The 12,510-nt window shown below is 38.9% G+C and overlaps 1 protein-coding gene across 1 annotated transcript in view; it reads left to right on the top strand.

Annotated features, from left to right (window-relative positions):
* Positions 1–573: 573 nt before the first annotated feature.
* Positions 574–12,510, top strand: part of top1a (DNA topoisomerase Ia) — a 34,676-nt gene continuing 22,739 nt past the window's right edge. Inside the window, 9 exon segments of the mRNA XM_061874855.1 lie at positions 574–741; positions 1,209–1,233; positions 7,763–7,830; positions 7,832–7,851; positions 8,405–8,507; positions 8,594–8,646; positions 9,800–9,892; positions 9,965–9,993; positions 9,996–10,033. Of these exon segments, the coding sequence (XP_061730839.1) occupies positions 712–741; positions 1,209–1,233; positions 7,763–7,830; positions 7,832–7,851; positions 8,405–8,507; positions 8,594–8,646; positions 9,800–9,892; positions 9,965–9,993; positions 9,996–10,033 (459 nt within the window). The 5' untranslated portion in view covers positions 574–711.

Here is a 12,510-nt window from a genome sequence, read left to right as displayed (position 1 = left end):
AAGTTGCCGGCACGGCCGCTCTACCCACCGAGCTATACCGGCCCATGGATGTAGCTGCGTTCATGACAACCTTTTTCCAAAACACAACATGGAATGTTAGATATAACAGGATAATGCATACGTTTATCATTTTTTTTTCAAAACGCTTACAAAAAAGTGGTACACTAAAAATATACTAAGGGACCCCATTTTTATGACTTCATGGGGTCCCTTGTACCCCATTTTTAAAAGTTCCTAGCGCCAACACTGCTGTCAACATCGAAGAAAAAATGCTTTATTTAAATGAATATATTATTTATAAAGCAAGTTCGTGTGTCATTGGCAAATTTTCAACGAGTCCCGGCCTTGGCACGCATATATGTGTCCTCTTTTTGGGATTTCAGAATATGGTCAGCCTAATTTCTATGAATAACCCATAAGACTGTAAAAGTTATTTATCATAAAATGTTACAAGGTTTACCTGCATCAGGACTTAATTATTCTTGCGCTCAAAAAGCAACACGTTTCGTCAAAGGAGGAGCTCCACTACTGCTACCATTTAAACTGAGGCGCATGCGCAGTTGGACACAAACGAGACTTAGATCTTACACAAGCCGGTTCTTTCTTCATTCTGCCTGCATTTGCTCGCCGGTACTGTGCTGCTAGCCTCTCACGGTTGGCGTTTTTTATTTTTTTCCACCCCCCCACTCAGTGAATCGCCGCTTTTTGGAAATGAGTGGGGACCATTCCCACGAGGACCAGGTAAAGTCAGCCGTATTTTTATTTATATAACGCCTGCGATCAGAAGTCATACTTACTAGCGTTTTAAATTGTTTGTCTTGACGAGGGTAACTTGGCTATGGACGCTGGTCTGCTAATTCGCCTTTGGCCGAAGTGTTTTCCTGCCCGGCTTCAACCGTATTGACATTATCTATTATTAATGTGTTATTGTTGAGACATTATTGTGTTTTATACCGTCAGGCTTGAAGAGGAATAAAGAGCGCGGTGTGACCGTGCGGCTCCCATTTATCGTGGCGCTAGCATTTAGCATTAGCTTTAGCAGCCTATGTATTAACCGCTAAGTCATATTAGCATGCGAGCTAACCTAGCTGGGAAGCTAACACACTGTCGCGTTGCCATCCAGCAAGTTCAAAGTTAGTCAGCCCCTGCAAAATGTCACCAGTATCTATTTTATGTGATTTTTTTTTTCTTCTTCCCTCTCTTGTCAGATTGACTGTGGCTCTCGTGTCAACGGTAAGCGTCTTGTTTTATCGTATGCATTATTGTCCTAATTTCTGCGAGAAATGACAGCATAGTTGAGAGTAGCGAGGACAGAAATGGCGTCCAGAGACTAAGTCCTGTCTTTCACTCACAGGCGTCTATTGTTCAAAAGGGAGGTCTTGCCACGGCTGTTTTAAACCTGTTATTCCTAACTAGAGTCACTATTTGGATACAACTAGAGGTGTTTTATCGATTTTTTGTGTTAAATGGGCCAGTTGGTGAGCGCAAACGGGTACAATTTCCACCTGAAAGTGAGGGTTTGGGGGTTGAGGACTTAGTCTCTGCGCCATTTTCTTTTTCGGCGCAGCGGCCTGACTGCTGCAAGCTGAACCTTAGCTGAGAGGTGTGCATCGCTGAGAGGGACTGTACATGCTCCAGATAGATTATTTAAGGCTAAGATCAACAACTTAATGTGTTATAACGATACCAGCATCCTTATTTATAACATTACCGGCGTTTCGGTCACAGCGGGGTTACAGTCCTCCTTCCTTAGAGACCAACTTTTGACAGCACAAGAGAAGAGGCTTCCGACTTTTTTTGTTTTAAACTAAGCATTGCCTCCATTGCTTGACTAAAATGCAATAATGAATTTTTTCTTTTTTTTAATTATTACATTTTAAAGACCTACTGAAACCCACTACTACCGACCACCCAGTCTGATAGTTTATATATCAATGATGAAATATTCAATGTCTACTGAAATGAGATTTTCTTATTTAAATGGGGATAGCAGGTCCATTCCATGTGTCATGCTTGATCATTTTGCAATATTGCCATATTTGTGCTGAAAAGATTTAGTAGAGAACATCCGCAATAAAGTTCACAACTTTCGGTGCTAAGAAAAAAGCCCTGTCTATACCGAAAGTCGCAGACGATGACGTCACATGTTGATGGCTCCTCACATATTCACATTGATTTTAATGGGAGCCTCCAACAAAAACAGATTTTCGTACCGAGAAGACGACAATTTCCCCATTAATTTGAGCGAGGAGGAAAAATTTGTGTTTGAGGATATTGATAGCGACGGACTAAAAAAAAAGTTAGAAAAAAAACACGATTGCATTGGGACAAATTCAGATGTTTTTAGACACATTTACTAGGATAATTCTGGGAAATCCCTTACCTTTCTATTGTGTTGCTAGTGTTTTGTTTAGTTTAACAGTACCTGATAGTCAGAGGTGTGTGTCCACGGGTGTGTTGACGCGCAGTGTCTCAGGGAAGTCGATGGCAGCTGTATGGGCGGCACAATCGCAGCTGATATCCGGTAAGAAGCGACTTTTTACCAAAATTTTCTCACCGAAACCTGCTGGTTGACATTCGGTTGGGATCCATAGTAAAGTATCACCTCCATGAATTTTAAACAAGAAATCACCTTGTGTTTGTGTGGCTAAAGCTTCCCAACTCCATCTTTCCACTTTGACTTCTCCAATATTATTTGAACAAATTGCAAAGGATTCAGCAACACAGATCTCCAAAATACTGTGTAATTATGCGGTTAAAGCAGATGACTTTTAGCTGTGTGTGTGTGCAGCGCTCTTATTCCCTAACAGCCCGTGACATCAAGCGTACACATCATCATTGAGCGACATTTTCAAGAAAAAACTCCCGGGAAATTTAAAATTGCAGTTTAGTAAACTAAAAAGGCCGTATTGACATGTGTTGCAATGTTAATATTTCATCCTTGATAGATAAACTATCAGACTGCGTGGTAGGTAGTAGTGTGTTTCAGTAGGCCTTTAACATTGCAACACATGCCAATACGGCCGGTTTAGTTTAGTTTTTACTAAATTGCAATTTTAAATTTCCCACGGAGTTTCTTGTTGAAAACGTCGTGGAATGATGACGCGTGCGCGTGACGTCACGGACTGTCAGGAAATATTTGCGGGCGAAAGTCGTCTCTTTTCATCCTTATTTATAACATTACCGGCGTTTTGGTAACAGCGGGGTTACAGTCCTCCTTCCTTAGACACCAACTTTTGACAGCACAGGAGAAGAGGCTTCCGACTTTTTTTTGTTTTAAACTAGGCATTGCCTCCATTGCTTGACTAATATGCAATAATGAATTTTCTTTTTTTAAATTATTACATATTAAAGGCCTACTGAAACCCACTACTACCGATCACGCAGTCTGATAGTTTATACATCAATGATGAAATATTAACATTGCAACACATGCCAATACGGCCGGTTTAGTTTACTAAATTGCAATTTAAAATTTATCGCAGAGTTTCTTGTTGAAAACGTTGCGGAATGATGACGCGTAGGGTTGGGTATCGTTTGAATTTGAACGATTACAATTCTTTGTTTCGATTACGATTCCCGATTCTGATTCTTCTTGTACCTTGTACAATGTGTTTGCCAGGTAGTCCCTGGAAGGTGGTATGTATTTTGGGTTGAGAGTTTTCACCATATCCCTGCAAACATAAACAAACATGTAATGTGGCTGTTACTGTTTAGCCCAGTATCAATTAGCTTAGCTCTAACGTTATTGTTTAACTAACCTAAATGTTGGAGATTCCACCTCTGAAAAGGGATGCAGTCTTTTGACTGTGTGCAGTGACCTTTTTTGTGGCACTCTTCCGTCTGTGGCACCGACATCTTCCCCATTGCCGCTATGGTGAACGGAGTACGCTGAGCACATCGCGGAGCCTGGCTAGCAGGTTGTTAATTGTGTATGAAAAAATGCGCGGGCTAATTTGTTAGCTGCCTCAACGTTTGCGCAAAACACATTATTTATTGCATATATATTGTTTTACTTACCGGATTCGGACTGCAGTGCAGTCACTGAGGTGCCAGGCTGGGCGTCGGAGCCAGGGGAAGAGGCAGAGGAGGACGGTCGGCGCAGCGCGTCGAAGACGGGACACGCATTTATTTGTACTCCATGAACTTGAAGGTGCTTCATCATGTTCGACGTGCACCTCCCTAAGCACGAAACAGTCCTGTGGCACGTGATACATTTCGCCGATATTTCATTTTTTTTAGTAAAACAAAGCCACACTTTCGACCGATGACGCCCGCTGTCCATGCTGGCTTGACTGACTCGCTCGGTTACATAGGCTCAGCTATGCTAACACTTCCGGCGGTGGGCGCTTTGTTGGTGTTCAGCGGCTTCTTCTTCCGGTCGGCGGACTTATTCTTTTTTTCCGGTCGGCGGACTGGGTATCGAAACTAGGAATTGAAATTTAGACTTTTGAACGATTCCGGGAGAATCGGAAAGTTAGTCCCGGTTCCAATCGATACTCGATACCCAACCCTAATGACGCGTGCGAGTGACGTCACGGACTGTCAGGAAATATTAGCCCAGCACTATTTGCGGCTAAAAGTCGTCTCTTTTCTTCCTTATTTATAACATTACCAGCGTTTCGGTCCCAGCAGGGTTACAGTTCGCCTTCCTTAGAGACCAACTTTTGACAGCACAAGAGAAGACGCTTCCGACTTTTTTTGTTTTAAACTGGGCATTGCCTCCATTGCTTGACTAATATGCAATAATGAATTTTCTATTTTTTTAAATTACATATTAAAGGTCTTCTGAAACCCACTACTACCAACCACACAGTCCTGATAGTCTATATATCAATGATGAAATATTAACATTGCAACACATGCAGTACTGCCAGTTTAGGTTACTAAATTGCAATTTTAAATTTCGCTCGGAAGTATCATGCTAAAACGTCACGGTATGATGACGAGTGCGCATGACGTCACAGACCTGTAGAGGACATATTAGCGCAGGCACCTATTTGCGGCTAAAAGTCGTCTCTTTTCATCGCGCAATTAAACAGTATTTTGGACATCTGTGTTGCTGAATCTTTTGCAATTTGTTCAATTAATAATGGAGAAGTCAAAGTAGAAAGATGGAGTTGGGAAGCTTTAGCCTTTTAGCCACACAAACACACGGTGATTCCTTGTTTAAAATTCCCGGACGTGAAGCTTTACTATGGATCAGAGTGGTCAAGAGAAACATGGTTCCCGACCACTTGTCAACCGGCAGGTTTCGGTGATAAAATTGTGTTAAAAAGTCGCCTCTTACGGAGATCTGTGGAGTTTGCGCTGTCCCTTGTATCTGCCGTCGACTTCCCTCAGACACTGGCCCTCAAGACACCTGTGGACACACCCCTCTGACTATCATGTACTATCTTAATCTCACTAAAACACTAGCAACACAATAGAAAGATAAGGGATTTCCCAGAGTTATCCTAGTAAATGTGTCTAAAAACATCTGAATCCATCTCAATGCAATCGGCTGTTTTTTTTTTTCTTTTTTTTTCTAGTCCTTCGCTATCAATATTATCATCACGAATCTTTCATCCTCGCTCAAATTAATGGGGAAATTGTCGTTTTCTCGGTCCGAATAGCTCTTGCTGCTGGAGCTCCCATTAAAAACAAATGTGAGGAGCCCTCACCCTTGTGACGTCATCGTCTGCGGACTTCCGGTAAAGGACAAGGCTTTTTTTATCAGCACCAAAAGTTGTGAACTTTATCGTCGATGTTCTCCTAAGTCCCTTTCAGCAAAAATATGGCAATATCGTGAAGTTATCAAGTATGACACATAGAATGGACCTGCTATCCCCGTTTAAATAAGAAAATCTCATTTCAGTAGGCCTTTAAGGGAGGGCTTCACGGTGGAGTAGTCAGGGTTCAATCCCGGGCTCGGGATCTTTCTGTTTGGAGTTTGCATTGTCCCTCCGAGTACTCCCACCTCCAAAGACATGCACCTGGGGATAGGTTGATTGGCAACACTAAATGGGCCCTCGTGTGTGAATGTTGTCTGTCTATCTGTGTTTGCCCTGCTATGAGGTGGCGACTTCCGCCCGATTTTTAGCTGAGATAGGCACCAGCGCCCCCCGTAACCCCAAAGGGAATAAGCGGTGGATAATGGATGGATGAACATATTAAGGGGAATTAATAATCTTATGTTAGGGCTCTCAGAGCTACTCCATATTTTAGAACATTACTGTACTAACAGTGTGGAAGGTCTGAAATGTAAATTAGATGTAAGGTTACTAACAATTGTTGCTAACTTCTACATTTAAATTATTCCTAAATTAAGGAAATACATGTCTGAATCAAGGGCTGTGGCACCACCTACAATTAACGGCTTCTGTGTATCTTTTCATGTTTCCTTTTTAAGACTGCCGATATTAATGCATTATGTTGGCTGATCAGTGATGGGAGCATGTTCTCAATTTTTTTTAAATTCATAAACCTAAGCTGTATAGTTTTACAGCACGTGTCAAACTCAAGGGCCCCTGAGGCCAGATCCGGCCCGTCATATCATTTTTGTGTGGCCCGGCCGGCTTAGCCTGGATATAATGTGCATCAAATTACTCTTTCTTTTTTTTTTATATTCTTTTTTTCAGTTTTTCCCAAAGTTTAAAACTTCATGACGGTGTTTTATCTTAGTTTTTGATATATTCCAATCTTGCAACAAATATATCTGTATATATACTGTATTGCCCATTTTTTGTAAGAATACATAAATATCTGCTTCTCATCTTGCCCAATAATTTAAAAGCAAGTTATGTGTATGTGAACAAAATAATACAATGCATAAAACATGTTATAGTTTAATCTTCATATTTATTCACTGTTATGAACAGCCATAAACTGGGATGGGGCCCTCAATGAAAATGACTTTGACTCCTCTGGATTACATAATAAAATTGTTTTTAAATGAAGGTTTTTGCTTTGGTTGTATGTTGGTTTTATAATTTCTGAGTATTGCATAAACACTTCTAAATAAGTTATTGATTGATTTGATATTCTATATTAGCAGTATTCTGTTGAAAGCAGGGGTTCCAGACAGGTAGCTTGTGAGCTACCATAAGCTCTCCCCCTATTTTGAATAGCTCATCACAAGGTCAAATATATGCCCAAATGCTTAGTGTTTTTTACAACTGTTCAATTTAGACATTTCTCTATTCAATAACACCACACGGTTTTAATGTGGAGATATGCTTCATAAATTAAGTAGAATATACATTTTCCATTAACAAACACAAAATGGTTCACTTCCTGTTTCTTTTTGTCACGATAACGGCAGTAAATCATGGGACTTTGACTCCACTGGACTCAAATAATTAGTTTTTTCCCTACACATATAGACTCTTTAAACTTTTACTGGTTAATTACCTTAATTCTATGCAACACAAGCACATTTGTGCAGTATTTTAACCCCCTGAAATGCAAAGCTGTCTAAATCCCAGTGTGTGTGTATGTCTTGGTCCTGTCCCTACTTTGGACTGTGAGCAGAGAAAGAAAACGTTTTGTTCACTTGCATGTTTTGACCTGTCACCAGTTCACATTATTTCCAACAATGAAAAAATGAGAACGTGTTGCCAGAAATGAAAAACCCAGGAGCGGGTATTCATTGAAAGTCACTTCCTTAGAGAAAATCCCTATCTTTATTTCGTTTGCCATGCATTAGTCATGATGTGTAAAATACTGGAAACCTGATTTGTAGTAATTACAATCTTGTAAGAACCTTGTTTTCTTCTTGTAGACCCCCACAAGCATAAAGATAAATATAAAGAACACAAAAAGGACCACAAGAAGGATAAGGAACGAGAAAAAAATAAAGCATGGCAATGGGTAATGCCTTTTTATCTTGAACTTTAAGATACATACCTTTTTAGGGCTGGGCGATTATGGCAAAAATCAATATACAAAACTACCTCGTATACAAAACTACCTCGCTTTTTTGTTAATGTACGATTATCCCACTCTCGATTACTACTATACTCTACCTTTTGGTCGAAGTAATCTCTATTGTAATTAAACTGATTTGAAATTTATTTTAGATACAAGCCTCTCGTACGATTCAGCTTAGTGTTTTGAGTTTTCCTCCATGACGCATTTGTGTAGTGGACTGGATTGGCCAGTGTCACGTGGCTTCTACTTTTTCTGATTTTCTGGCAACTTACACACCAAACTAAACAACCAATAGTTTATTTTAGCAGGTTAGCGTGTTCGCAGAGCAAGAATTACGGGGAGGCATAATACCTGACAAAAGTTTTACGAGGGTTAGAAGCGAATAGTCTGTATCAATTATTTTGGATTAATCGCCCAACCCTATACACCTTTCTGTCTTAGATGGTGCTTAAGTTGCTGTTCCACTAAATGTTTGTTTTAATTGACACATAAGTGACCACTCATCTGACAAAAAACACAGAGACAAAGATAAGGAAAGGAGCAAGCACAAAGATGGCAGCACAGACAAATACAAGGACAAGCACAAGGAGAAGAAGGTGGGGCATATTTAGTTCTACTGTTTTGTCCCACCACAATTAAATGTCATCACTTACTGCTGTGAACTAATATATTTGTTTAACAGATAAAGGTCCTTGATGTGAAAGTCAAAAAGGAGAAAGAAAATGGTTTTGCCAGGTATGTATGCTGTTTTACTATTAGTTTACAGGAGAATTGCACTTTTTGAGGGAAATTTGCCCCTCATTCACAATCCCTATGAGTATTTTAATGGGCATTCGATTTATTACGCTAAAAAACTTTAAAAATCAAAAAACCGCCAACAATACTCAATTTATTCATCGTGACCTGAAAATTGACAAAATACTAGCGACATTGTTATTGTAAGAGTTAACTTCGAGGGAAAACTTTTAGTAGTTCCTTGATCGCTTGTAACTAAATTCTGCAGCTATTGACATACTGAGCCAGTGAGCTGCTGCTTCGCGTCTGAGTTGGTAAAAGTTCATTCTTGATTATAACTCGTATCTTTCACTTTCATAGCAGAAGGTTGTGGCAATAAACTGAGACGTTGGTCAGCTTTGACATTTAATGTATACCCGGAAGACCTCGCAAAGAAGACGAGACAATATATATTTGTTTGCCCCCAGCATTTTCTGCCTGTGTACTATGATAATCATCTAATCGTAACACAAGTATTGTGCTGAATGATAGAAACATCCCACCAGTTGGCATCCTACTGAGAGCAGACATTTTACAATAAGTGATTGTTTCATGTTTGTATTTTGTATTTCTTGCTTAGCACTTAGCAATACCGTTTCTTGATGCCTACTGTTTGAATCTGCTTATCACCCTGCTTCTAAAACTGTTGCTCATGTTCCATATATTTAAGCTAAAAATGTAAGGTTCTGGGTCATTATTTGTCTCAAGGTAGTCATTGTCTCTCATGATGCCATGATTAGTAGTTGTAGTTGTAGGACATAAGTGTAATGCGCTCTGTAAGATTAATGCTTCACCGTAAAGCACAAAATGACCAAAATACATAAATAAAACATTATTAATGTGCCCGCTACTAGATTACTTATATACCTACAACATGTATATAAAACAATGATTGAGGCCTTTGGATGTTTTTCAGAGCACATTACAGGCTAAATGGATTAAATCCCAATTACCTGTATTGTAAGATACCTCTTTATAGCTTTTATTTGATTTATAATGCGTAAAAAGAGACATTTTTGTTCTTGTCTCACATAGGGATTGTGAATGTTAGGCAAAACAAAGTGATCTTCCTGATGTAAAAATTGAAGTTTGATTGTAATACTACTTTTACTAGCCCACCACATGTTAAATGTGAGCCTGAGAATGACTTTTACCACTCCCCTAAACACGAGAAGTCTCTAAAGAGAGAGCGCGATGATGACAACGAGTGAGTAACCAATAATAATTGTCGTTGCTAAGGTCGCCAGAATGATTGACTGACTTAACATGTTTGTTTCAGTTATGACTTTAAGGCCAAAAAAGTAAAGACAGAAATGACAAGAAGGACAAGAAAAGGAAACCTACTGAGGTAAGTGCATACAATGCACTTTAAGGGACTTCATAACCATACCTGAAATTATTGATGCAATAAAATTACATTGATAATTTTCCACAAAATGTATTCAATTCTAATGCAAATAAATATATTAGTCCATATTAGAGCAGCATAACCTTTAGTTGAGTTGAACACAAATTACAGTCACTAAAATGACAAATGCCTCTGATAGATTACAGAAAAAGGGAAAATTATAATCTGTGAAAGGATTTGCTACAGTACTGCTGTATAATTGAGTGTAACGGTTCATTAAAGAAACTATAAATTAAAGCATAATATATTGTTGCCGATACGATTAATGGATATTGCATTTTTAGAACAATACAATCTCTCCGGAAAAAAATCAGTGAGACAAAACAGAGTTTTTAACTTGGCAGAAAATCAACTGATGTGACTGAAATAAAAACTGGACACTGCAAGTAAAGTTTACTATATTCCTGTTATTTCTTGCAAGGGGAATTGGGTATTTACGAATAAAAACAAGCAAGTAAATGACAATGGCCAATGCATTCACATCTTACTTGAATAAAGTGCAGCCACTGCTTTTGGTTGAATTAACAACTGGAAACATCTTAACAACTGGAAACATCTTCTGTTCTCCTTTTCAACATTGAAGAAATTCTCAAAACTAAAGTAACCAACGTTTAATAGTACATTTCCCTGCTACTTTTGCTGTTGTTTTTTAACATAATATTATATTTGTATTAAAAAATGAAGTGCGACCACCTTTCAGTTTGAATTCACAGGTTGACCTCAGAAATTAAGTGCAACCACATTTTTTTTTAGGTTAAATGAGCAGTGCTTTAACGTGCTATACATACCACTTACATTTAAAAAAACTCTACGGTGAATAGTCACAATAAATACAAACGCCACAACCCAACAACAGAAAGCTATAACACAACAAATGTAAGCCAAAACTTGACAATATAAAGATGCATCGTAACTTACTGCGGACAAATTTTGGTGACGGACCACAATGGCTGAGGCAGAAAGTTTGGAAATGGTGTAATGAACAAAGTTGTAAAAATTAGTAAAGTGTGTCCACTTTCTCAGACATAAATGACATTTTCAATATTATGAATATACTATGTTCAGTATAACTTGTCCAGGGTGTACACAGCCTTCCGCCCGATTGTAGCTGAGATGGGCACCAGCGCCCCCCGCGACCCCTAAGGGAATAAGCGGTAGAAAAATGGATGGATGGACAATGTTCAGTACACTGTTTTTCACCTTCCACCTCAGCCACACATGGTCCTTCATCGAAAGTTGTTCCATTTTCATTTCCGTTGTGTCCGTCACGTACTTTGTCGCATACAGTTATGTTGCGGCTTAAGATAATATTGTGTTGTGAGGTTTGTGTTTTTGGCTTTTGCAATCATGTTGTTATAATTTATAATATTGTCTTGTAGCATTTGCATTCGTCATTCTTGTTTTTGTGACTTTTGGCGTCAGGCAGACGGACTTGAGCAACGTTATTGCCTTATCAAAAGTGCTAAACTTCATATAAAGTCTGCCTTTCTTAAATCCAATGTTTTCTTTTTTTTCTGGTGTAGATAAAAGCAATATATTGCCTTTATGAAATGCTGTTGGATTAATACCTATCTTCAGGAAGCCCAACTTACCTAGCAAAAATCAAAGTAGTTGAATTTTAGTAATATGAATCAATATAAAGATTGAGCGTTACACCCCTACTTAGACTACAATAGGTATGTAGATGCAAGTAAGTTAGTCTTTTGGAATAAAAGTGCAAAATGCTTGTTGAGTTCTACCGGTGCATGGATGAAGCTCTATCTATTTCCTATGAACACCATATTTTTCAAACTTGTAGTTTTTCCAAGCGCCCTCGCGTTCCCGGTCGTTTTCCCTTGTATTTTTAAAAATCATCTTCAATACTGCTGTAGCAGTACAGTAAGTGCAATACTTCGGAAAAATGTGCGTTACAAATCGTCTCTGTTAGTTCAGGACTTCAAAATAAAAGCAAGGCAATAAAACTAGAATGACTGGAGGCAGTTGGTTCTTTTTCAGGTCATACTCTAATCCTAAATCTCCTAATTTTCTTCAGGGTATGGTTTACGCATTTAATATGCCCACAACAATCAAGCACATTAGCAGATATGATAAGAGTAGTTTAAATTGCTATGCAATTGCGATAAATGCATTCATCTAAGGCATTAAGATAAAGCAGGTAAGAGTTAGGGCAGTAGGTGTTTGCAAGACTTTAGGCCCGATCCAAGTTTGTCTTCCTCCTATTGTTTTACCTTTCGCCCTCATGCCTTGTAACATTAGGCCAAGATATAGTGGTGAAATATGCTCTCTAAGAAATGCAAAGCCACTTCAGTATGGTGGCTGTGACGTAGGCAGTAACATACTCTACTATGATATACTAAGTTACCTCGCAGTTACAGAAAGATAACAAGCTATAAAAAACAAAAATCACAGTGTTAAGG

This window comes from Nerophis ophidion, linkage group LG16, assembly GCF_033978795.1.
Source record: "Nerophis ophidion isolate RoL-2023_Sa linkage group LG16, RoL_Noph_v1.0, whole genome shotgun sequence".
NCBI classification, from domain to species: domain Eukaryota; kingdom Metazoa; phylum Chordata; class Actinopteri; order Syngnathiformes; family Syngnathidae; genus Nerophis; species Nerophis ophidion.
This window is presented reverse-complemented; position numbering and strand designations above follow the sequence as displayed.